Source organism: Colobus angolensis, unplaced genomic scaffold, assembly GCF_000951035.1.
Source record: "Colobus angolensis palliatus isolate OR3802 unplaced genomic scaffold, Cang.pa_1.0 Scaffold152, whole genome shotgun sequence".
In the NCBI taxonomy this organism is placed as follows: domain Eukaryota; kingdom Metazoa; phylum Chordata; class Mammalia; order Primates; family Cercopithecidae; genus Colobus; species Colobus angolensis.
In genome coordinates, this window is record NW_012114622.1 from 4,416,688 (window position 1) to 4,443,597 (window position 26,910).

The 26,910-nt window shown below is 36.8% G+C and overlaps 1 protein-coding gene across 1 annotated transcript in view; it reads right to left on the reverse strand.

Moving 5' to 3' along the window:
- Nucleotides 1–26,910, reverse strand: part of DCDC5 (doublecortin domain containing 5) — an 83,860-nt gene that overhangs the window by 11,863 nt on the left and 45,087 nt on the right. Inside the window, exons 13-18 of the mRNA XM_011936411.1 lie at nt 25,450–25,602; nt 24,637–24,738; nt 19,440–19,576; nt 18,013–18,192; nt 4,640–4,790; nt 1,996–2,163 (exon numbers count right to left, since the gene is read on the reverse strand). Of these exons, the coding sequence (XP_011791801.1) occupies nt 2,036–2,163; nt 4,640–4,790; nt 18,013–18,192; nt 19,440–19,576; nt 24,637–24,738; nt 25,450–25,602 (851 nt within the window). The 3' untranslated portion in view covers nt 1,996–2,035. The remainder of the gene's footprint in view (nt 1–1,995; nt 2,164–4,639; nt 4,791–18,012; nt 18,193–19,439; nt 19,577–24,636; nt 24,739–25,449; nt 25,603–26,910) is intronic.

The window sequence follows — 26,910 nt, forward strand, 5'->3', positions numbered from 1 at the left end:
ACTAATAGAAAAGCTCAGTTAAGTCTTTTGCCTTATGTCTCGGGTGCTTGATACAGCGTTGTGTGATATTACCAATTTTCGCTTCAGGCGTATTCACATGCAGCAGTGACGACTTCACGAGAATTTGCACATTTGATCCAGGGTGAAATTATGCCATTTTCATAGCAAATCAACTTTTCCCTGGCAGGAAAGTGATAGGTACTTTTGCACCTAGAGAGATGTCTTCGTTTTCAAGGAATGAAAAAAAAAATTGTCGATAGAGGCATTGAGATTGAGTCATTCTAGGGAGAGGCACAACTGGCAAGAGTCCTCTTGGCTCCCTTTCCAATGGGGAGCAAGTTTTTTAACCCTTCTTGTTTTGACTTTCTTGCTTTAAAAAAAGAAAGAAAGAAAGAAAAGGCAAAACAGAAGTCACATGCAATCTTTTTCTCCTATATGGCACACAGCTTCATTGGAATACCTTTACATCTCTAACATCGCACAACATATAGAGAAAATGTCTGTAAAAGGGCAAATTGCTGTTGATGTAACATGTGAAATTTCACCTCAATGTGCTTTGCTTTTAGTGGTGTCAGAGGCAGCAGGAATTTATTCATGCAGCCCTACTGATTTGCAGACTGGGAGTAAATACTAGGCGTTTTGCAGCGATTTCCAAGAGCCCCCTTCAGTAGAAATGATATACTGCCTTCCTGCATCACATTAAAGTGGAGGATTGAGAAGTGAGCCCAGCTGAGCCATTCTGTACACACCTAGCCAGAGTGCAATTTATATTCATATAGAGTTGTGAGTGGTTTTCAGAGGAAGACAGGGAAGAAGAGCATTTCTCTGGAAATTTTTCACCAAATGCAGAAACTAAACTCTGATTTCTCACTGCCATTTTTTTTTTAATGGTTCTTCTTGTAAATTCTTCCCTTCCTGTAGGATTAATACCTAAGACTGCTAGGGATCTCCCCTGATTTCTTTTTTAAAAATAAACCTTCCATAATTTTTATTTTAAATAGTGCATATATCCTTTCCCTAAGTTTTTGTATTGAGGACCAAGTCTATGACATTTGATCACTGGGCATATATTGGGAATTGCCAAGCTTTACTCTCATGAACAGAATCTAACTGTACCCCATAAAAGGTCCTGCACTGTTACTACAGGTGAAACTGATGAGAAATTGGAGAAGAAAGGATTGATTTGTGTGGCATTTGGTGGCCACCAGCCATTTGATTTGTATTCAGTATACTAAGGATTTTAATATGGAGGTTTGGAAAATATAGTGGCCGAGCCAGAAAGTATCAGCTAGGGTCAAATTTAGTGTTTAGTGGTCAGAGTCTTTTTGTATCATCAAACATTCCATATATGGAACATATTTTCTATTTGATGTATGGAATGTTTGATGGAATGTTTGATTATACATAAAAAGCATTTTACATAAGCTATTTGATCCTGTGAAATTATATTTCACTAATGACTAGTAGTTTCCTTTTTTTTCTTGGAAGAAAATACACTGATGATAGTTATTTTGCTGGCATTATTTTGTCTAGTTTTGTTGTCTTTCCAGGAACAAATTTGAGGCATCAAATGTCACTTTATGTAAAATGCGGAGGGTAATAACCTTTATAAAAGATCGCATAGGGCTGGGTGCAGTGGTTTATGCCTACAATCCCAGCACTTTGTGATATTGAGGTGGGAGGATTGCTTGAGCTCAGGAGTTCAAGACCAGCCTGGGCAACAAGGCAAAAGCCCATCTCCACAAAAAATATAAATATTAGCTGGGCATAGTGGTGCGTGACTGTAGTCCCATTTTCTTGGGAGGTTGAGATGGGAGGATCACATGAGCCCTGGGAGGTCAAGGGTGCAGTAAGCTGTGATCGTGCCACTACACTCCAGCCTGGGCGACAGAGCAAGAACCTGTCTCAGAAAAGAAAGGGGGAAACTGCATGAAAATAAAAGAGATAAATAATCATAATGTCATAACAAACATGACTATGTGCACATAGCTATACCAGCAAAATATAGCAGAAAATCCGATGGTTCTGATAGGAGTTAATTGTGGAGATGTGCCAGAGACAGCAGCTTTGTGGATGGTGACACCACAATGTCTGTGGCTTGAGGGCCCTGCTGCCTTCGGATTCTGACATAATTTGCTCTGATCTCCATCAGTTGTTTTAACTCTGTTAAAAAAAAAAAAAGAAGAAGAAGTTGAGAGACAAGTCAATGTTATAGAAAAGAACAAAAGTCCAGGATGATGAAAATCTTGAAGACCCCTCACAAATCCTTGGCTCCCACCCTGGGCTCTCTCATTACAACTTCGACTTCTTATCACATCAGATATGTGTTAATAGTCTTTGGATTGCTAGAGAGTGGAAGTTGCTAGAGAGGACTTCTTTCCAGGTTTATTACAAAGCCTGAATTGGAAGTTAACCTAGGGCTGGTCTAAAAATTGGACCCACTGAAAAGATAGAAAGCAGCAGTAAGAACAGTGTTCAGATTTTATGGCAAATGGCATAAAACACTCTCTTAATTTCATCAGGGGTTTGTTTTGAAAGAAGCCATTCTAATAGCTTCTCGTTTGTTTTGCAAAATCCAATTGATTCTTTTAAAAACCCAATGTGATTCTTTGATGACTAACTTTCACATACTAAATGTTCTTTGGTATTATAATGCATAAAATAAGTTATTAGAGAGTGGTTTCGAAAATCCCAGACTGCTTTATTTTCTTCCTACATACTTAAGCCAGTAGGTCACAGAAAAATCATGAGTGGAATGATTAATTAATTAAATGTCCCTTAATGGATATAGGCATATAGTTGCATTTCTATCTTTTCTTTTTTAAAGCATTCTGAATATTTAGATTTCTAATAAATGATTATTACTAACTTAATTATTTCAGGAAAAAAATAAAATGGCAAGAGTAAAATAAGTTTCTAAAGAACGACTAAATCAGACTTTCTGCAATCAGAGACTTCCTGTAATTTCCTAGAACACATATAGCTCATTGGAAAGAACTGAGACAATAGGAGGAAACCACTAATCCTTTCACCATGAAGGTAACATAGGGAACCTATTGTCATAGGAAAGGAATAAACTTTCATATGATGGTAATCTATATATTTATAGAATTGAAGATGCAAAAATGAACATTCGTCTCCATAGCTTTATCAAAGATACCCAGAGCTAACATGGAGGCAAATGATAGAAGGAGTAATATTTGCATTTCCATTTTTTTTCTCTTCCAGTCACAGTTTGTATTGTTGACAAGCTTGTTTCTGGGAAGGCAGCTGACATCTCTGTCTGTCATTGGATACCCTTTTGGCTAGCTTGCCTGAAGCATATTTAGCTTTATTTATCACACAGGCTCAATGAACAGAATACTGCAAGGAAGGTGTGGTACAGGCAACAGAAGCCCATCCCAGGAATATGAAAGACTAAGCCCAGATAATGAAGGGACTGGGAAGGTACCTCCTACTAAACACGTTTGCTCACTCTTCGATTGTATTCTAATTATTTCATGTGTGTTCATATTCTTAATTAGATTGAAAACTCTCAGAAGAGGAACCTACCTTATGTTTATTTTATAACCTACATACTTTGGGGATACAGAAAGCTATTAACTAATACTTACTGATAATAAGAACCTCATCATTGGTGTGTTCTTCTAAGTACCCATGTAGTGAGGGTCACCAAGAGCCAGGGTGATGGGTAGTGATGGGTGATGGGAACAGCAGAAAACAAAGAATAAAAGGACTGGCGCCTCATCCATAATGTAGGATGGTGCAGGGGGAATATTTGTGGCTTCCCTCAGAACAGTGCTAGGCATCCTAATAAATCCTGTCTCCCTACCTTTTGGTCTCTATTTCTATCCTTTTGTCCCTTCTGGGCAAAATGTAAAGATACAATCGCAACTGTTTTGAAGTTTTTGGTTTGCCTACATTACATATAACATAGTAATAATAATTTTATGGTGACTTCTTAAAAGAAAATATCTACTATTACTAATATAGGAATGCCAGGCAATTCATTACCTAATCTTTTAGTTTCCTTTAGAGTGATAACAATGTTCTTCAGAATCTCCCAAAAATTATATCTTTGCTAATATATACCTACCTACAAAAACAGGCTTTAAATTCATCAGGGTATTTAGGATAAAGAACTAGAGTTCATTCAATAACAAATATATGCCCTTTTCAATTTCTGTCATTTATCAAAGAAAATTACCAAGGAATAGACAAGATAATAACTCTAGAAAATATTTACTTATTACTAAAGAAACTACAAACCATTTAATTACTATTAATAAAACATTACGTTTTAAATAATTTGAAAAATAGGAAATCAGTGAAGCTTCACTTTCCTCAGGGTTCATACTAGGGGAATACCTTCAAATGAGGCTCTCGGTATTTCTGCAAATAAGCCCCCTGGATAAGGTTCAATATTAACTGAAATACGATTGAATTCTCCAGAGCAAATAGTGTTAACACGAGGTTCCAGCACATAAATATATAAATTTAACTTCCATAACATGGAGTAGAAATGCTTGGGGGAGGATAATTATTAAAAATCATTGTGATGGGATATAAGCTCTTCGAAGAGAAGACTGAATGCTTTAATTCTTCAAAAACTTGATGGAAAAGAAAGTATCACACATACCTTTTGGGGTTTTGAAACCATGTCCCATAGACACACAGATGACCATATCTCGCTCGATGTCATCCCAGGACTGAATTGGCTCTCCATCGGGGGTGTACAGTGCTCTAGCTGGGTGGGTCATTTTGAGACGAGAGGAGCAGTCTTGCAGCAGCTGAGACACAGAGGAACAGCCACATTTGAATATGGAATGACACAATATGATCATGTATCAAAGAACCAACTCTTCTAAGAGAATTGTTGTCCCAGTTTGATTATTTGCCCACTGATAGTTAAACATAGGTGTAGAAGGGATGGGAAGAAGGGTATACAAATGTTCCCTAAAGTGCTTAAACAATGAGGAGCTTCAGGACTCTCCAGTGAAGCTTACCTTGTAGTTCCATATTTTTTCATGGAAGAAAACTTCTCACTATTTAAGAAATTCCTAACCAGACTTCTCAAAATAGCTAAAAACAATTTTTTTTTTTTTGAGATGGAGTCTCGCTCTGGCGCCCGGGCTGGAGTGCAGTGCCGCGATCTCAGCTCACGGCAAGCTCCGCCTCCCGAGTTTACGCCATTCTCCTGCCTCAGCCTCCCAAGTAGCTGGGACCACAGGCGCCCGCCACCTCGCCCGGCTAGTTTTTTGTATTTTTTAGTAGAGACGGGGTTTCACCGTGTTAGCCAGGATGGTCCCGATCTGCTGACCTCGTGATCCGCCCGTCTCAGCCTCCCAAAGTGCTGGGATTACAGGCTTGAGCCACCGCGCCCAGCCAAAACAATTTTTTTAATGACCAAGGAACTAGAATAACAAAAGGTGAGGAGATCCAGGCTCTGGCCTCTTTGTTACTTCAGACAGGTAACTCTGCTTCAAAAGAGTTTCCTCAATGATAAAATGAAAATTTTGGTCTAAGACTTCACTGGCTCTATGATATTATGATTAAAAAGTCTTTTGTTTTCAACTGATACATTTTAAAGCTTCCTAGAGAGGACTTATTAAACTTTTCTCAATTTGTCTTGAATACTTACTCAAAAACACATGTAGAGCTACAGTGTCAATGGTACTAGAAAGATTAGTCAACATGCTGCCAGACCCTGAGGGCAATTCCATTAAAATGTGAGTAAAACTTTAAGACAAAATAATAAAAGCAAGCAGGAAGAAAGTGAGAGATTTCTACACACCTGCCTGTGTGGCTTTCACCTATTAGAGGGCCAAAAGCCTGTTCCCCCAAAATGCAGGTGCCAAGTTCACATCATTCCTCCAAATGACCATCAATACTTCTGTTTATAGATCTGTTTAGAGGCTATAACTCACAACAAGGCAGAATGGCAGGGGTTGGGGCTGGGCATGTTATGACGCCTTGCATCTGGCAAATGCATCAGTAATATGAGCCAAGACAAGAAGAGTGATGGAGCGATGAAATTCAAAAAGTGCAGCTTTTCACCCAGTATTTTGAGTAAGGGACAAATGGATTGAATTTAATAATAATTGAAATTATCCAAAAATATATTCCCCTCTATAGAATAGGATAGTCAGAGAGGACCAACAGGAGAGTAGTCTTAAATGCAGCCTTACTCCTGCCAAATATCATCCAGTCAGAAGCAATTTGATTAAATACTCTGCATACAAACCAATTCTTCAACTTAAGTGTTGAGGGAAGATTCTGACAGCTCCCAAGCAGATGTCTAGGGTGACCAAAGAGAACTAACCTATTCTGTTAGCAAAAGATCTCTGCTTGTACAAAGAAATATAAATAGAAAAATCAACAATAGCAACAATGTAAAGCTTATGAAAATACTGTACAACATAAAAAAGGGTACATTGTACTCAAGGTGAAAATTTTGAAAAAGATTTACAGCAGGAGTACATTTTCAAAATATCTGTGTTGTGTTCCCCCCAAATTCAAAAAATATGATTTCCATAAATATACACACAGATACAAACAGAAATGAGACAACCACAGCTTAAAGGAAAGGAGTATTGCTGAGATACAGGAGAAATGCTGAGGCTGCTGATAACAGTGACATTGACTAAAACGTACTGACACATTTCTAGGGACTGTATTTTTCTAAAGGTTCTCAAAAACAATCTAATTTTGTTCTGTGGAAATAATTATTGTCCCCCTTTTGTTGATGAGAAAAATGGAGAACAAAGAGGTTAAATATAATAACCAAAGTTGTATAGCTGCTAGTGAGAGAAGAAATAGGGTTTCAAGTGAGGATGAAGAGAGAGCTGAATGACAAGAGGAGAGAAGGTAAGAAAGAAAAAAGACTCAATATTACAGAAATTCAAATCAGTATTAGGGCAGACTAGGTGGAGAAGATCTCACAGGATACAGAGAAAGGAAAAGAGATAAAGTGTATGAGAGAAAAGTTAAACATTTAGAATGTCAAGACATTAGATATTAAACCTATACATTATTGGCATTACTGGAGAAGAATCTAGAATACATTAACCTTAAGCAATTATCAAAAAATAGAAGAAAACTTTCCTGTTCCAAATAAAGATCCATGTCTTCAGATAAAGTAGGCTGACCTAGGATAAGGCAAAGTTTATGAACAATATTGTTTCCGTAATTGGTTCCTTCCAGTGGGTTCTTGGTCTCGCTGACTTCAAGAATGAAGCCGTGGACCCTCACCGTGAGTGTTACAGTTCTTAAAGATGGTGTGTCTGGAGTTTGTTCCTTCAGATGTTCAGATGTGTCCTGAGTTTCTTCCTTCTGGTGGTCTTGCTGACTTCAGGAGTGAAGCCGCAGACCTTTGCAATGAGTGTTACATATCTTAAAGGTGGCACCTCAGGAGTTGTTTGTTCCTCCTGCTGGGTTCGTAGTCTGGCTGACTTCGGGAGTGAAGCTGCAGACCTCCACAGTGTTACAGCTCATAAAGGTAATGTAGCCCCAAAGAATGACCAACAGCAAGATTTACTGTGAAGAGCAAAAGAACAAAGCTTCCACAATGTGGAAGGAGATCCCAGCAGGTTGTCACTGCTGGCTGGGGTGACCAGTTTTTGTTCCCTTATTTGGCCCCACCCACGTCCTGCTGATTGGTCCATTTTACAGAATGCTGATTGGTCCGTTTTTACAGAGTGCTGATTGGTGCACTTATAAACCTTTAGCTAGACACAGAGCGCTGATTGGTGCGTTTTTACAGAGTGCTGATTGGTGCATTTACAATACTTTAGCTAGACACGGTGCTGATTGGTGCATTTACAATCCTTTAGACACAGAGTGCTGATTGGTGCATTTTTACAGAGTGCTGATTGGTGCGTTTACAAACCTTTAGCTAGACACAGAGCACTGATTGGTGTATTTTTACAGAGTGCTGATTGGTGCGTTTACAAACCTTTAGCTAGACACAGAGCACTTATTGGTGCATTTACAATCCTTTAGCTAGACAGAAAAGTTCTCCAAGTCCCCACTTGACCCAGGAAGTCAAGCTGGCTTCACCTCTCAGTATGACTAAAATTTAAATATTACAGAGCAAAAAGTATGGATTTCAAGCATGGGAGAAAAATTCAGTTATATTTACACTTTGTTTTCTGTAACACTGAATACCAAAGAAAGTGAAGCAAAATCTATGAAGTTATGAAGTTTTTAGGGGAAAAGATTTTAACATAAGAATTCTATATCCAGCCAAGTTACAATTTATGATTAAAAGAAACAAATGATGTCCTCCTGTAAACAAAACCTCAGAAGACGTATCACACACAAATATTTCAGATTATTAAGAAATGAATCAAATTTCTTGACTATAGGAAAGTCATAATATAAAATGACTAATGTTAAGCATTAAGACTATCAGAACATGATACACCTCCTACAAAAGTAATCAGAAAATAAATGAATTAAAACTTTTAAAATAAGTCTTCATAGAGAAAAAAAAAAAAAAAGTGAAATGACCAAAAAAGGCAGTGGGCAGGAAAAGAAAACCAAAGTATTCTTTCTCATCTTTTTTTTTTTTTTTTTTTCTGAGACAGGGTCTCACTCTGTCTCCTAGGTTGGAGTGCAGTGGCATGATCGGGGTTTGTAATGAAGCCTCGACTTCCCTAGGCTCAGCTGATCCTTCCACCTCAGTCTCCCGAGTATCTGGGACTATAGGCGTGCACCACCACGTCCAGCTAATTTTTGTTTTTTGTAGAGACAGGGTTTCACCATGTTGCTGAGGCTGGTCTCAAACTCTTGGGTTCAATCAGTCCTCCCACCTCAGCCTCCCAAAGTGTTGAGATTACAGGCATGGGCCAATACACTCGACCTTCTTTCTTATCATTCGTGCAGACAAAAGATGTTGCTTTCTTCTTTTGTGGTTGTTAAGAATTTTTTAAATGATTATAAACAATGCAATAAAACATAAAATCAGATTAAGAGAAACAGTTATTTTAAAGGAGTAAGCAAAATCACCATCATGTGAATTTAATATGACTTCATTCTTAGAAAGCTTAGGTGAATCAAATGAGAAATTAACAAAAATAAAAACACTTAACAAAGTGTCCAAATACAAAATAAATGTTAAAACATTAATAGTTTATCTGTTCACTGAAAATAGGCATTTTGAAAATACAGTGGGGGGAAATCTATCCCCAAAACAAAATCAACTAGAAATAACAATTATTTAAAAATCTAAGACCCTTGTTAAAAAAAAAAAAAAAGCCATAAAATTTTGCTGATGGACAGGAAAAAAAAACTTATACATAAGTCTTTTTTACGTATATTAAGTATATTTTAATATATGTAAAAAATACATAAATAAAAGAATACCACAGCCTAGTTGTAGAAATTGAATAATGTAGAAGGTTTACATTCTTAGGAAATTAATAGTCTAATACAACTTCAGTCAAAATCCTATAGGATGATTTTATGGTGTTGAACTGTAATTCCAAATTTCATCTTTAAAAATCAACAGGCAAGAATATTCAAGTAAAATCTGACAACGAAGTGCAACAATGGGCAACTTCTTTCAGATATTAAAATATAAATATATATAATTTAAAAAGTAATACATACTTTATATAACTTAAAGCAGAAGCTAGTATATGTAAGATTTTAGCACAGCATTGGTATTCCAACTCAGAGGGGAGGGGAAAAAAAAGATTAGTCAGTGAACAGAGCTGAGATAATTTTAAGCAAACAAATAAAGCAGAGAAAATTGCTTCACTCAAATTTTACACCAGAAAAAGGAAAAAAAGGAAAAGTAAGAGAAAAATACAACTTTAAAAAAATTAGATGAAAAAGCAGGTGAATCTTTATATGACCTCAGGATGATAAAGGACTATCTGAACATTAAGAGCAATGAACAAACTTATAAAATGTATTACTTTCTATACATTAAAAAACTCCACAGACACAATAGTAAATTGGAAATTTCTTACAGTAAATCTGATAAAGTTACATGTAATACCCTTACTACTTAATAAAAAGCTTTTATCAATATGAAAAATATATATAATAGAAAAATAGCAAAAGACGTAGGAAACTCAGAAATAACCAATAAGTGATAACATAAAACAAATAAAAATCACCTCAACAAGTAATTAAAAATATATAAATTGAAATATGGGTATAACATTTTTCTTCTGTCAAACCTGTAAATATGTTTTAAAATCACTGGATTTTGTTGCAGTGTTGTTGATATCTTCATGTATGCAACAGGTGGATGAGAATTCTCAATATCTACTTATGGGAGTATAAACTCCTGAAACATTCTTAGAAAACACTTTGGTGATAGGTATCAAAATTCTTAGGCATGTTTATTAACATGACCTAGCAATCCCTCTAGGAAATTATTTAAGGAAAATAATCAGAAAATAAATATAGATTGATGTATCAATATGTTCATTGCAGCACTCTTCATAATAGCAAAAATGAAGAACCACCAAACTGGCAAATAATAGAAAAACTGGATGAATAAATAATACGTCAATTTGATAGAAGGTTATGATACCATTGAAAATAATGTTTTTTAAAGAATGTTAAATTGGCCAGGCACGGTGGCTCATGCCTGTAATCCCAGCACTTTGGGAGGCCAAGGCGGGCGGATCACGAGGTCAGGAGATCGAGACCATCCTGGCTCACACAGTGAAACCCCGTCTCTACTAAAAATTACAAAAAAATTAGTCGGGCGTGGTGGCGGGCGCCTGTAGTTCCAGCTACTCAAGAGGCTGAGGCAGAAGAATGGCGTGAACCCGGGAGGTGGAGCTTGCAGTGAGCCGAGATCGCGCCACTGCACTCCAGCCTGGGTGACACAGCGAGACTCCGTCTCAAAAAAAAATGTTAAATTATACAGGGGGAAAAGTCACAATAAGTGAATAGAGCAGCTTGTAAAACTGTATATACATGTGATCTACTATGATCACAAAGGCAAAAAGAATTATCATTGTTTAGAAATATATACACTAAAATTGTAATAACTGGTTATTTGTGGATGATATAATTTTCATGTTCTTCTTGGTGCTTTTATCCTTTTTCTAATTTTAATACAATGACTACATGCTGTTTCCTAATTAGAAAACAGAATAAATGTTATTAATAAAAAAACATAGAGATTATTTTCAAAAAGAGATTGCAGTAGATACATATGGTTTTATTTTATTATTTTTCTAAATTTTCTATATATAATAGAAAATTATATAATAGTCACTACTTCTACAAGTATAATATTATACAAGTATAATAATAGTCACTACTTCTTCTCAGGCTGTCACAGACTGGGTGGCTTAAACAAAGGGAATTTATTTCTTGCAGTTCTGGAGTCTGGGAAGTCCAAGATTAAGGTGCCAGCAGATTCAGTTCCTGGTGAAGACTTGCTTTTTAACTTATAGACAGCCATCTCCTTGTTGCATCCTGACATGGCAGAGAGAAAGAGGTCTCTCTCTCTTCCTCTTCTTACAAGGCCACTAATTCTATTGGATTAATGCCCCACCCTTAAGACCTCATTTAACTTAATTACCAACTAAAGGCCTTATCTCCAAATATAGTCACATTGGGGTTTGTGTCTTCAACATAAATTTGGGAACACAATTCAATCCATAGCAGTCACTATTTTTTTTTTTTCTACTCCAAGGAAACCAAAGGGTATGGCAGTTGAGTTTCTATCTGGAGTGGGAAAAATGAGGAGCTATCCTAGAAATATATAGAGATAGGTATCTGAGAGAAATTTGTGTAGTTTGAAAAGATCCCAGAAAGATGTATTTCTTATATTTTTCTTTACCACTAAAATGTCACTGTTCTATAGAGATCATGTTTTCTACTTACAGAAAAAAAATATATAAATAATTTAACTAAAACATACTTTAAAGGCAAGATATAAATTCAATCTATGGTTATTTTACTTGATTTCTCCTAAGACATATTTATATGTAAAGTCAATAAATTTAGCCAAAAAAATTTTTAATATGAAAATAAAGCATTTTATCTGCTGTAACTGATGAAATGCTGCTCCTTGAAGGAGATAATGACACATCATGCATGGAAGACATAGACTAAGCTCTGACTCAAGAATGACTTGTACTCATGTTCAATATTTTATCTTTATTCTCTCTGATAATATATTTTCAATGACTTTTTTCCTTTATTTTGGTTAACATTAAAAAGATCTGTAAGGCATGACGACAACTCCTTTAAGGGGAAGATAAGATGTCTTTCAACTTCTATTTGCGACACTGTGATGCTTTAGGCACTAAAGCAGGGTTAGTAATGCTTTTTTAATTTCAAATTGTTTTCTTTTAACAGATCAACATAATGTGTGCTGTAAGATATATGTAGCCTAACGTTAACTTTGAGGTCTAAAGTATTCAAGCCAGATTCCTTAGTAGACCAAATATGTTGGCATTGAAGTGTTCTGAAATCTACCTTGATGTTTAGAAGGAAAGTATTTGTTATTCTTCTAGGATCTACTTTTTAAACTTTTCATGCCCCGTGGTTGCCAATTCTGCATATACTAGTCCACTAGAAATAAGTATGTTAAACAGAAGCAACTTAATGTAACTCTCCACAGGGCTTATTTCTCAAAGAAAAGTATTGTTTGGCCAGGTGTGGTGGCTCATGCCTGCAATCCCAACACTTTGGGAGGCCAAGGCGGGTGGATCACTTGAGGTCAGGAGTTCGAGACCAGCCTGACCAATATGGTGAAACCTCATCTCTACTATAAATACAAAATAAGCCAGGCATTATGGTGCAAGCATGTAGTCCCAGCTACTTGGGAGGCAGGAGAATCACTTGAACCCAGGAGGTAGAGATTGCAGTGAGCTGAGATCATGCTATTGCACTATAGCCTAGGCAACAAGAGCAAAACTCCATCAAGAAAGAATGAAAGAAGGAAAGGAAGGAAGAAAAGAAAGGAGGGAAGGAAGGAAGGAAGGAAGGAAGGAAGGAAGGAAGGAAAGAAGGGAGGGAAGGAAGGAGGGAGGGAAGGAAGGAAGGAGAAAGAGAGAGAAAGAAAGAAAGAGAGAAAGAAAGAGAGAGAGAGAGAAAGAAAGAAAGAAAGAAAGAAAAAGAAAGAAAGAAAGAAAAAAATTGTTTAGAGGAAAAATTACAAGCCTACCTAGGCATCTTGTAAAGCTGTTCAAAAAGTAACTCAGTGAGGCTTGTGCATGGAAATGTAGTGCCCAAGTCACATTCTGCCCTAAAAGAATGTAACAAATACAGATGAGTTAAAAAGAAAAAAAGTAGACATTTTCAGTACAATTAGGTTCTAAGATATCTAGTCATATTACGACCTTTAAAGACGTTCTTAGGCTGGGCGTGGTGGCCCACACCTGTAATCCCAGCACTTTGGGAGGCCAAGGCAGGTGGATTACCTGAGGTTGGGAGCTCAAGACCAGCCTGACCAATGTGGAGAAACCCCATCTCTACTAAAAATACAAAATTAGCCAGGCGTGGTGGCGCATGCCTGTAATCCCAGCTACTCTGGAGGCTGAGGCAGGAGAATCGCTTGAACCCAGGAGGCGGAGGTTGTAGTGAGCTGAGATCACGCCATTGCACTGCAGCCTGGGCAACAAAAGCGAAACTCCATCTCAAAAACAAACAAAAAAACAAAACAAAACAAAGACATTCTTAATTCTGTTTTTCAAATGTATCTAAACTTACTGAGGTATCCTCTTTAAAGTATATACTGTAAGTTAAATGTTTTTGCAATAACAAAGTTCATGATGAAGAAACACAGTTCCATAATAATTGCTCACCCACAATCTGTTTTCTGAGTTTTGTTTTCTTAGACTAGGTCTCCTCAGGTGGGGCACATGGGCATCATGGAAATATTGCATGCTCCCTGTGGGCGTGAGGTACTTGCCTATCCAAATCAGAAAGACCTCTTTTTCATTCCTTTAGCTTCTGCTCATGCATTCAGAACCATTCCTGGGCCAAGGAAGAACACTCTGATTTCGAGATTCTGTAGAATCAGAGAGCTGCCTCAGGAATGGGAGAAGACAAACGCTTCAGGACCATAGAAGTAGGGGCATAGGCAATCATAAATCAGAGAAAGATGCTGGTCCTGCAGAAAGAGCCACTAACCCTGGAGAGAGAGCTGCCTTGGTGCACTGATGACTGATGAGCTGACAACAGTTGGAGACGAGAGTAAGTCTAGCAATGTTCAAAGAGTGGGTGGGAAGAACACGGCTAAATCATCCAGAATAGCCACAGCAGTGAAAGCAGTTGAGAGAAAGTCCACATTGGATGAGATTCAAACACCATCTGGGGGTTTCATTATAGAAGGTAGAGAGAAGCACTTTGAAATGTGCTCTGTTTCTCATTCTTCCAGCGAAAGTCTCAAACACTGAAACTCTGAGCTTCTTTGGAGTCAGTGTCATTAGCCAGACACCCCAGTGAAATCCAAACCCTACCCTTCCTGCTGCCTGTTCATTTCTCACACACAGTCCATCCTCCAGAGGCATTTTATACAGCCTGATAGTGTGAAAGGATACATTCCTAACTGATGACAAAGAATCGCATGCAAGCCCCTAAAGACAAAAATACACAGCATAGAAAAGGAACAGGAAGAGATTAAAAGTTTCTAGATATTCTCTAAGTGTCCTTTTACACATGTAGGCCACATTAATCTTCCCAAAACATTGATTTTGCCATTCCATTTCTTTATTTACAGGCAAGTAGTGGTTTAAGTAGTTGAGTTTAGGATAGTGTTATGGACTAAACTGTGTTTACTCCAAATTCATGTTTAAGCCCTAACCCCTACTGTGACTATATTCGAAGATAGAGCCTTTAAGGAGGTAATTAAGGATAAATAAAGCCATAAGGGTGGAGCCCTATTCCAGTGGGACTGGTTTCTTTATATACAAGAAAAAGAAGAGACACCAGAGTCCTTTCTTTCTCCACACACACACAAAGGAAAGAATATGTGTGAGCACAGCAAGGAGGTGGCTGTCTGTAAGCCAAAAAGGGAGGCTTCACCAGAAACCAACCCGGCTGGCACCTTCATCTTGGACATCCAGCCTCCAGAACTGTGAGAAAATCAACTTCTGTTGTTTCTGCTGTTTAATACTCAGTCTATAGTATTTTGTTATGGCTGACTGAGAAAATTAATACCTATGTATATGGGGTCTACCATATGCTTTTAAACAATCTCTCTGGTCACAACTATCTCTTCCAATTTCTCTGTCCATGAGGCACCTATTTAATATACTTTGTGAATTCTAACACCTATATTTACATGGGTGCCCTCATCCTTGTTAATGCTTTTTCTGCTTAAGCTGTTGAATCTCCTCCATTTCTCAAGTTCCATCAGAATTCCTTATTGATTCCTCTGTAGAGCCTTGTCTGTCACCCTAGGTGGGCACTGTGCTCCCTTTTCTCAACTGAGATTCCTGCCTTCACTGCTAATTTTACATTGATCACATTCTATTAGTACTTCTCTCAGAGGAATATCAGCTTCCCTATCATACAACTTTTCCTTATTAAAAAAATATGGACTCACCATAAAAAATATAGAACAAATAGGAAAACATACAAGAAAGAAAATAAAGGTCTCCCATAATATGGCCATCTAATAAAATCAGTCCAGTCTTTTTTCTATATCTGTGCATATATATGTGCAGAACTTAACTCCACATGCTTTACGTAATGCTTCTTTCACTAAGTATATCTTGAACATCTTTATTATTATTTTAAAAAGGTAATTTTGAGTTATTGTATTTCATCCTATGTGTTATAATTCATTTAATCATCTCCCCATTGATGAGGTTTTGAATTATTTATAATCTAGCTCTATTAGAAATAGGCTTGTAATAAATATTCTTAATAAATAATTGTTGCCTAGGTTCATGAAAATATCCTTGGGATCAAGTTCTGCAAATACACTTTCTTATGCTATGTACAGCCAAATTGTCTTCCAAAGAGTTGTACTTCCAGAGTGCCCATTTCTCTACATTCCCAAGTAAACCTTAGATATATTTTCTAAAACTCTGTCAATCTGACGTATTAATTTAAGGAGACCACAGACTCCACTGCTACTTACTACTATTGATGTTAAGCTGTCAATTATATAGCACTATTGAGTTTACAAAAATATTTCCACAGACATAAATTAGAAAAATAATTTACAGCATCTAGCATAGGGCTCTTCATATATAAGCTCATAAAAAATTATATGATCATGGAATAACAGTTATGAAATGTCTTTTATATGCTACACGAGAGTCACATAAATCAAAAAGTCATCCCCCGGTTAGATATAGATATAAGTAATCTTCATCAAAGTTATTGTAAGCTTTTTCTACCCTGAATCTGATAGGCTATCTTCCCTCATTGTCTCAGCTCTACCCTTTACCCATTTATCATTGTATATTCTCTCAGAAATTTATCAGTTCTAGGTGCAATACTTAAGTGCATTTTAACATTTAGCATCTACAACATGAACTCTGATTTTTTAAGAAACCAGCAGGGAAAAGACATTTCAGCTTTGTTATAGTGCTTTTTCTAGGTAGCTCTCTTCTGAAAAAGCTTTCATTATCTTTTTTAAAAATCACTTTCCTTTTTTCCCCTACATATGTGAAGATCCTTTACTTATATTCCTAATTTGGGGAATACATTTTTCACATTTTAATCTTTCTCTCTTTTTTTTTTTTTTTTTGAGACGGAGTCTCGCTCTGTCGCCCGAGCTGGAGTGCAGTGGCCGGATCTCAGCTCACTGCAAGCTCCGCCTCCCGGGTTTATGCCATTCTCCTGCCTCAGCCTCCGGAGTAGCTGGGACTACAGGCGCCCGCCACCTCGCCCGGCTAGTTTTTGTATTTTTAGTAGAGACGGGGTTCCACTGTGTTAGCCAGGATGGTCTCAATCTCCTGACCTCGTGATCCGCCCTTCTCGGCCTCCCAAAGTGCTGGGATTACAGGCTTGAGCCACTGCGCCCGGCCTCTCTTATTTCTCAAGTACAACAAATTGTTTGTCAACTTCTGATATGAAGTTGCTCTCACCATTCTTAGTCAAACTCCCTGTCAGAGAAGAGTGGTCTCCCTTACACTTTGAAACTGGATTAATGTCCAGGGGCAGGACCATCTCAGGTGGCCCTGCTACTCTATGTGCCCTCACCAGCCTCCATGAACTTCTCCAAGCCAGTCTATTATACTATCTTGCCTATCCACATCCCCCACCACCAACAACATCTCTACATGACTTTCACTTGTCCCAGAAAAATTCATGAAAACATTTCACAAAATAAAAAAGACAAACTACTATTTAAGACATCATTGCAACAGATAAGACTTTTAGAAAGATTATCCAAATTCATTTATTATGTGCCTAAAGTCTTCATTTAAAGATAAAGAAAAAATGTCAGAATTGTATCCCTGACTGAAATTACAAACCAAGAATGAACTGTTACTCCTCTTTCCTTAGTCAATATTTTAACTTTGTGAAGTGAGAATTCTAACAGCTCTAGGACTCTGGGTAGTAAGAACATGATAGGCTTTCTCTAATGAGTATCATTGTTTTTCTTAGATAGAACATATCTAATAAATGATTCTTGATGGGTGAAAAAAGTCACTCTTGTGAACTGGATTTACAATGGATGAAGATCCATGCCACTGCACTCCAGCATGGGTGACAGAGCAAGACTCTGTCTCAAATAAATAAATAATAATAATAATAAAATGAATGAAGAAAATTACTTTAAAGTTTAGATTTTACTCTTTGGTAGGAGTGGGTTGAACTGGCACAGTTCTCTGCTGGACGAGTGTCATATTCAGATTCACATCTATGTCAGACACATTGAACTTCACATTTTCACACATGTAAGCTCATTCAATCATGAGATCAATCCTACGAGGAAAGTGCTGTTACTATTTTATGGACAAGAAGATGAGGGTCATAGAAGTAATTTGCTTGACCAAACAATCTAGAAATATCAGAGCTGGGATTTGAACTCAGGCCTATGAAACACTCCTTTCACACTAGATTTACCTCTGAAACAGTTTTGCCCCAGGCATAAGTGCCATCTTCAGGTCTGCCTCCATTTAGATAAATCCACACTCTTTTTGTGTTGGGCTGCTTATACAGGCTGCTCGGCTTGACTGCTGTAGGTTTAGTTGCAATTGGAAAATTTCTTTTGGATTCCATTGCTTGGATTTCAGAAAGGTGTGCCTGTCAAGAAAAACCCAGAGAATGTTGTGTTTAGAGAACTGTCTGTACAGTGTTTGTGAAGAATGTGATAAAATCCAGAAATATCTTGTAATTAATAAATTATATGGAAAAACTTTTAGGAAGTAACTATTAAGTACATTAGCCTCTCTTGTCACTGACGCTAGTAAATTCTCCTTGCTTCAATGAAACACTAAAGGCAAGAGCAATCATTAGAATAATAATAATAAGGCAGTCATTTTGGCAAAGCATTTAACTTTCATTTATAATGTGAAGAAATGAAGAGAGAAGTATTTTTGGGCTTTTGCATGATGTTTCCCCTACTGAGAGATTTCTCTGCATCTAACAAATGAGTTTTTTATTAGAATCACATCATTTCCTCTAACCAAGAAATGCATACAAGAGTATACATGAATGTTGTTTCAGTCCTTACTTATTGTCTTTTAAAATACAGCAGCCACCCTTATACTTTGCCAGATCCCTGCCAGGCAGCTTTTTATTCTACCTCAAGCATGTCCTAGTTCAATGCTTTGCATTCATTCCCTGGTCAGTGATTTATCCTTCTTAGCTTGGCACGAAGTCATATTTCTAGGGATGTCAATTCCTTTTGTTCTAGTAACCTTGACTTGGGCACGTGCCTAAGATTTAGACTGAACACATTTCACGAATTTGAGAAATCTTATTAAATAGGAATATATCATTTTGATGAAAAACTTCACAAAGCAAAAAAGTTTTCCCTGGTCTCTCTCCCTGGTCCTCTCTCAACAGCTGACCTTTATCTTTTCGACTTTTTTATGTCTGACAATCCTGACTGATTAACCAATTGGACTGAAACCACTTTTTAAATTCTTCACTTGTGAATGTCTCCGTTGCAATTAGTATTTTGCTCCTTGCTCTTTTTACATATTGAGACATGCCCTTAGGAGTAATGAGCAATGAAGCCAGAAGGCTCAACTTGACTACAATTATTATAATTACCTTTGTACATATCCATTGGGCCTTTTTCTCTTCTTTGCTAAGGTCATAATTTCTGGTCTCCATTCAAACAAAACAGACCCTCATATGAGCTGGCTGTCTTTTAGACAGCTACTCTTCAAATGCCAACTCAATGCTTGGCATATGCTTATATGGTCATAACTGATCAGATGCTGAGAATATATTAACAGTATCATTTTAAAATTCGATATTGTACTTTTAAATACTCATAAAAAGGGCAGCGTCTTTAATGTCCAGAATCCCAAAGAACATACCTCTGTATGTCTTATAAGTTCCATGAGTTTAATTTCCTCTTGAGTCTGTTCAGTCCAGCCTCCTTCAACCACCACAGGCTGCACAGGGCTTTTGGTAGGAACCATGGTGGCTGGCTGACATGCTGCTACTCGCCGCCCTGAGGAAACAAGTCCTAGAAATTTGGTTTCTGATGACAGGCTTTCAGATTTCAAATACATTGATTTGGCTTTCTACGTATAAATCATTCCACACAGGAGCATAGGCTAAAATACTAAAGTATCATAAAAGCAAAGATGCCTAAGGTAATAATATCTAACAATACCTCTTCATATGGGAGCTTCAGACTTTAAATAGCCAGGATTCACATACGTACTCTACAGATAGAAGAGGAAGATAACATGCTAATTTCCACACTGGCCCCAGCCTCGCATCCATGATATCGTTCAACGGTAATTTAGTCAAATAGAATTCATGACCTTGTATAGCCCCTATCATCCTTCTAGTATTGGAACATATGTTTTGTTCTCTTTACTAATAATAAGCCTTTCCCCCACAATTAGCTTAGCAGCCTGGGGATTAAGTATTTCTAAAATAATATTAACCCAAGAGACAGGAATCTTTTTTTTCTATCTAATAATACCCTGCGAGCACGATTAGTTTCTGACACCTCTGCTGTGCCCTTTATGCTGTTAGAAAGTTGTAGTAAGAGAAAATATTTATTGGAATACTGTATTCTAAAGAATCACAGGCATAATTTAATAAGTGTGGTGATTGCAATTTATGTGTTCTTTCTACTAGACCACTTAAAATAGTTATAAAACAGGTTTAAAAAGTCGCACTTATGAAATTGTTTTCTTTTTGTGTTGAAGATATAATCAGTCCGCATTTCATATTGATCTCTAAACTTATTAAGTAAAAATAATGCTTTCTCTTGTATCTTCTTTCCAAAAACCTATATTGAACAACAGCCATGGGTGAGGCATTGTGTTGGATAATGCAAACACAAACATGTTGGAGAATGAGTTCCTGCCTCAAGTTTGGCTGGGAAGGCAGACATCAAGGAAATAATTACACCAATAGTGGATTGTAATTGGGCTGCACCCGGAAAGCACAAGAGCTATAACAGCTCCTAACAGGACTTGCTAACCTAGTCTGAGGCACCACAGAAGGCTTCTTAGAGAGAGTAACACTTAGGTTCATAAAACAATGGAATTACTAAAATGAAATTGAGTCTTAATTTTGTTGTCAACATAATTTTAATGTGAAGATTTTCAGACCATGACTCAAACAAAACTGAAAATAATCTGGTACTTATAGAGTATAAAGCACTTGTGCTCTTCTAGCTCAAGTTTATGGAAAGAGATCCAGCATAAAAATAAATGGCAACAATGACTTTTCAGGGAAACCAGAATGCTATGTCCCTAATAAGGATTCATATACACTTTATGGATGTGAAGAAAACATAATTGAATCAATCAGTCAGTGAGTTACAGTGACAATGCCATTAAGCAATGCACTTTTGAGAAGACCATGGTGGCACCTCAGAAATACATAATACAAATTTATACTAAATATAGTTTTTACCCAACTCTATTTAGAGAATGCAGATAACATTAATTTATGGCCCATACATTTTTATAAATGACATTTCAACAAATATTTTATTTAGAATGCATTTTGAACAATACAATTTTGCTCATCTACAGAGAGTTCAGCAAGTTTATCATTTATACTGTTGAGAGCTAGGGATTGAGTCTAGAAAACAGGAAAAAACATTATGCATTTTTTGTCAACTTGCTTCTAATGGTCTTAAGGAAATGAATGCATTTGTGCTATAATTTTCATGAAGAGACAATGTCATCACAAAAGATTTTAGTTTGGGGAAAGGTTTTTATGATAAACTTATATTTACATAGGTATGAATAACATAAACTGACACCATGTAGTAATGTATTGAATGAATTATTTTGTATTTTCTTATTACATTTTCCCATATATCCTATTTTATTTCACATGAGATCAGGGGATAGTAATTATAATCGCTAACTATTAATGAGACATGCCTCTTCCCTAGTCCTATTGTTTCATTTTGAGGATGGAGCCCCACTGACACTGCAGATTATTTTTCTGATTGGAAATTGGGGAAAATAAGCTGGGGATTCTTGGCCCATTGTTTCTCTTAGAAACTAGAGAACACAAGTGCTTTGCTGTTCTTTCATGGGATGAGTCTTGCCCAGACAGCTCTCCCCATTCCCTGTCTTATTGGGAGGCCCACCCTCATTCAGAATCACCTGTGTCTGCAAGGGTAAGCCCACCCAATCTAGGGTTTCAGTTAGCAGACTTATTTCACTTTCGCACTACATTAAATGCTCCAACATTGCCTTTACATGTAACATTGATAATTTAGCCTGATCTGCCATTCCTGAGTTTTATTTATTTATCAGTTTTATAAAACCCCAAGTGGGTAAATGAGTTGCCTTTTCAGGAATCCTTACACCAATATTTATTGAGTATTTATTATATACTAACCATGTAGTAAAGATTTGACATTTGTTACTTAATCGTGAAAACCCAACAAAGTAATTACTAGCATTATGATTAATATTACCAATGTTCATGCTTACCAATGAAATGTAAAATCAGCTTAGCACAGTGTTTTGTACATAGCATATACTCAATAAATGCTTGTTGCAATTACCAATGGCTATGATAACACAGAATAGCTGATTTAGCAACTATTCATACCTCCTGTTTTAGCCAACCCTGAGGAAGCTCACAATCTTATAGGCCTTGCAGTTAACTAAGACTTGTTCTTATTTATCCTCATAATCTCACCAGCTAGAAAAAGGCCTTCATGAGGGTAAATGTTTTATAAGCATGTGTTGAATTTATATTTCATAGCAGAAAACATACCACTTTGTCAATAGAGACAAGATTTACGTTAGCATTAAATTCTAAGAGAAACCACATCAATGGATCCCTCCAGAATGGACATCACTGACAAAATACAGAGTTTTAAACAGTGGTATTGTAGATGATGACAAATTAGCTTAAATTTTTTAAAATACTTGGCTGGGTGCGGTTGCTCACGCCTGTAATCCCAGCACTTTGGGAGGCTGAGGTGGGTGGATCATGAGGTCATGGTGAAACCCCGTCTCTACAAAAAATACAAAAAAGTTAGCCGGGTGTGGTGGCGGGTGCCTGTAGTCCCAGCTACTCGGGAGGCTGAGGCAAGAGAATGAACCTGAACCTGGGAGGCAGAGCTTGCAGTGAGCTGTGATGGCACCACTGCACTCTAACCTGGGCGACAGAGCGAGACTTCATCTCAAATAAAGAAAGAAAGAAAGAAAGAAAAACTGAAGACAATATAAAATCAGAATTTAATAAAGGCAGCTATACCAGGTGCTATTTTCAGCATTGAAGTTGATGCAGGAATAGAGCTTAGGAAACTCCCTGCAGCGAATGGTTGCAATTCCATTTATTCTTTAAATTGGTCATTCTGCAACTATTCAGAGAACAAATGAGAAGGGTATAGAATGTATAATCTAACATAGGAAAGACTGTCACATAAACAGGTAATTATAATAATATGATGATGACTATTGGAGGGAAGTTCAGAGTGTGATAAACCACATTACCCTAGGCTTGGAATGCTGAGGAAGGCTTATGGGAAGAAGTAACAAGTAACCTTAAAAACACATAATGAGTAGGAGCAACCTAAGAGGACAGCAGAGGGAAAACTTTGAGGTAGAGGGAACTAAAATGTGCCAAAGCTCAGAGTTAAGAGAGTGCATGGTATGTCTGGGGAGCTGAAAGAAAGTTAAAATGTATGAAACGTAGTGGGCAAGAAGAAATAGGAACTTACAGAGATAAGATTATAAAGGGCCATGCTAAGGAGTTTCAAGGATTTGTCCTAAAGATAATAGGAAACCTTGCAAGATTTTGTGCCTGGAGTATCATAATACCTTTGCATTTTTGCATGATAATTTCAACTTCGGAATGTCACCATTATTTATAGAATGGAAACCATTGTCAAGACAGAAGCAGGGAGACCAGTTAGAAAACTGTTCCAGTGGTCCAAGGAATATATAGATGATGGTAGCTTGAACTTGAATAATGATATATAGACTGAGAGAGTGACATTCGTTTGAGATCAACTTAACAGATTCAAAGTAACTAGGCTTACTGAATATTTGCTTGGGGAAGGTGAGAGAGAGGGAGATGCCAAGAGTGACTTCCAGGTTTTTGAGGAGGAACACCTGGGTAGATGGTAGTAGAACCCACTACTAGTTGAAACAAAGGAGGCATTGGTGTTGGTGTAATATGACAGTTGTAGTTTTGGACATGTCCATGGAACATTCAAGTGAAAATGTCTAATAGTAGGAGTGGCAGAAGTTAGTAGTAGTAATTATTTTCACTTACACCCAATTCTTTTGGTAACAACTGGTAATAGCCATTTCAAACCACAGTTCAGTCTAATGCAGTTAGGACTAGTTCTGCCATTTAGTGAAGCAAGATTCATATGCTTTTGACACAAGACAGCATCAGGAGTTGAAATTCTGATGTGGCAATTACTGAGTTTGAAATGTGTTCCTTCCTAGACTCAAGTCCATAGTACACTGTTTCTCCCCAAAGTACCATTTGTATGTCAAGTCCTGGGAATAGTATAAGGTCAGAAAACTAAGATTCTGTGTTAAAGAGAATAGAAGGAGGAGACCAATAATTGATCACTTGGACTGTGATTAGCATGTCTCATGCTGTGTAAAAAGGAGTCATTTTAAGTTACTGACACTGACTTCTGAAGATTTTAGTACTTCCTCATTCAGACTACTTAAAAAAAAAAAATTCTTCCCTAGCAATACCCAAGGAATGACAGCAAGGTTTGTTTAAAGATTAATTCCAAAGCCCACAAAATGTCTGTTGAGGGATTATTTCAAAACAACGGGGTAGTTTCTGTTGCCCAGGTACTTTCCTAATTTTTAAAACATATGCAGAAGTCATTTGGTATTTCATTTTAATATAAAATTTACAGATATAAAATCAGACCAAAAATATATTATTAGGTTTTAGACTTTGCTCAAATGATTTATGTAAAACAATATTTATATAATGTTCCTTAGTTAAACACTTGGTATCTAATGGTAGAAAATAACCATTAGCAATTTGAGGTTACATTTTGAATTAAATATAGTTATGCTTGGTATAGTTCATACTGACCTTTTAACTGTCTCATTTTGTGTCTCATGGTATCTAGATCAGCCAAAATTCTGTCCTTTTTCAGCCAGTTCTGTTTCTCTAATTTTTCTGCTTTCTGCAAAGCTAGAATAATACAAATACAAGATGTTTTATCAACAGTAATTTATCACGCACAGCAATAATTTATAAAGAACTTTCTGCTCAAAGAAATAGATTCAATTAGAAACAAGTAATTAAAAGGTAAGGGTCATTAAAAGAAACCTCATTTGAAAGATGACAGGGCTTAAGGCATTTCTTTATGGAATGGAGGGGTAAAAAAAAGAAGAGGAGCGATGCTGTTTTATTATATAGATTTACCATATGCAATAGCCATATTTCATTTTCCACTTCCACAAACTATTTGGAGGTGATGAAAGCCTGGCTTGGAACCATTCATTTTTTTAAACATCCACCTACTGCCTAAAGGGTGCAATTCTTAAAAATGAAAATGTGCAGACAGGTCGTCCTCAGTGTGAATTAAACTCATTTGTTATTTTCTAATGTATACCATTATTCTCAGTCTTATAGACCAAGGATCTCTTTATCAACTAAATTAGACATTTTTCCACACAGAATACTCCATTCCAGTAAGAAAAAAACAGACAAATGTGCAAATATGAGAGTATAGCTATCCTTATGCACATATTAATTGATGAACCTTCTGTTCTTTGTGCAAATTTGATGTTATTATGTTGATATTATACCCATTTAATTCATTTTCTTATGATGGCATAAAATGTATTTCTCTCTCCCTTCATATACTTGCTTGAAAGAAAGCAAAAACAAAAAACTTACCATTTGGAGGTAGAAATGGTTCACCAGAAGATACCCAGATGGCAATAGGATTTCTGAGGATGAGGGTAAGCAAAGACTTTTCTATACCATCCAAATTATCAGATGTCACAGATTTTGGAAATAATCTGTTTTTCACTTTCATTCTTAGATTTTCTGGTGGAAAAATGACACATTTATCATTGTTCAATGAATAATGAATAAATTTGCTTTCTGAATTTGTTTATTCAAAATATTTTATTATTCATTAATAACTTAATTTGATTTAAACAGGCAATGCCAAAATCAGAGATTAATGCATAAATTTGGTCAGAAACTTCATATACAACAACAAAAAAAACTAATAAGATTGTAAATATGTTTTTTTTTTTTTTTTTTTTTTTTTGAGGCGGAGTCTCGCTCTGCCGCCCGGGCTGGAGTGCAGTGGCCAGATCTCAGCTCACTGCAAGCTCCGCCTCCCAGGTTCCCGCCATTCTCCTGCCTCAGCCTCCCGAGTAGCTGGGACTACAGGCGCCCACCACGTCGCCCGGCTAGTTTTTTGTATTTTTTTAGTAGAGACGGGGTTTCACCGTGTTCACCAGGATGGTCTCGATCTCCTGACCTCGTGATCCGCCCGTCTCGGCCTCCCAAAGTGCTGGGATTACAGGCTTGAGCCACCGCGCCCGGCCGTAAATATGTTTTAATTTCTTTCTTACACATCACCTAGTTCTGAAAGAAATTTGAGGTGGCTTACCAAAATACCTACTCCAAAATGGAAAAAATAGAGATAAAAAATCAAGCACAGGGGAAAGGAGTATAGGAATAGACTAAAGCCAGGGATAAAGTACCTTAGTGTTCTTATATTTTAAATGAATAATAATATCTCATTCTGCTGTTTCTTTTTTTAAAAGAACAAAGTAATATGCTTAGAAGACATAGTGTTTGGCCTGTTTACTCTGATAAGCATCAAATAGATGTTAGATATTATTTTACTGTTAAACTGAAATAAATACCCTGTTTTTACTTGCTAGAGATAAAGCAAAATTTTGACTCTGAGTTTCCTAATGGCCAAAGCAAAGAGAAAAACACAATTTCCAGCTTCATATGGCCCACATATAGTGAGAAATTCTGTAGAAAATGCACTTTTCCTGGTTCTGAGATCTGAGAAAAATTCATTTAAGGGTCCTCATAAAGAGGCTATTTGTGATATAGCTAACAGTACCCTGCAAAAGAAAATTAATATATATTGAGAACTTACTGTATACTGGGTATTTTATTAAGGCCTTTACATATATCGTCTCATGTGATTCTAAAAATGATACTCTAAGACTCTGAGTTAGGGCTTATTATCAGTCTTCTTTTACAGATATGGTAACTGAGCTTTAGTGACATAGCTGGGTGGTGGCAGAGTAAGGATTAGAATCCAGGCCATCTGCCAATGAAGGCTGTGCTCTTAACCACTGCCTGCATAGTAAGCACCATGTT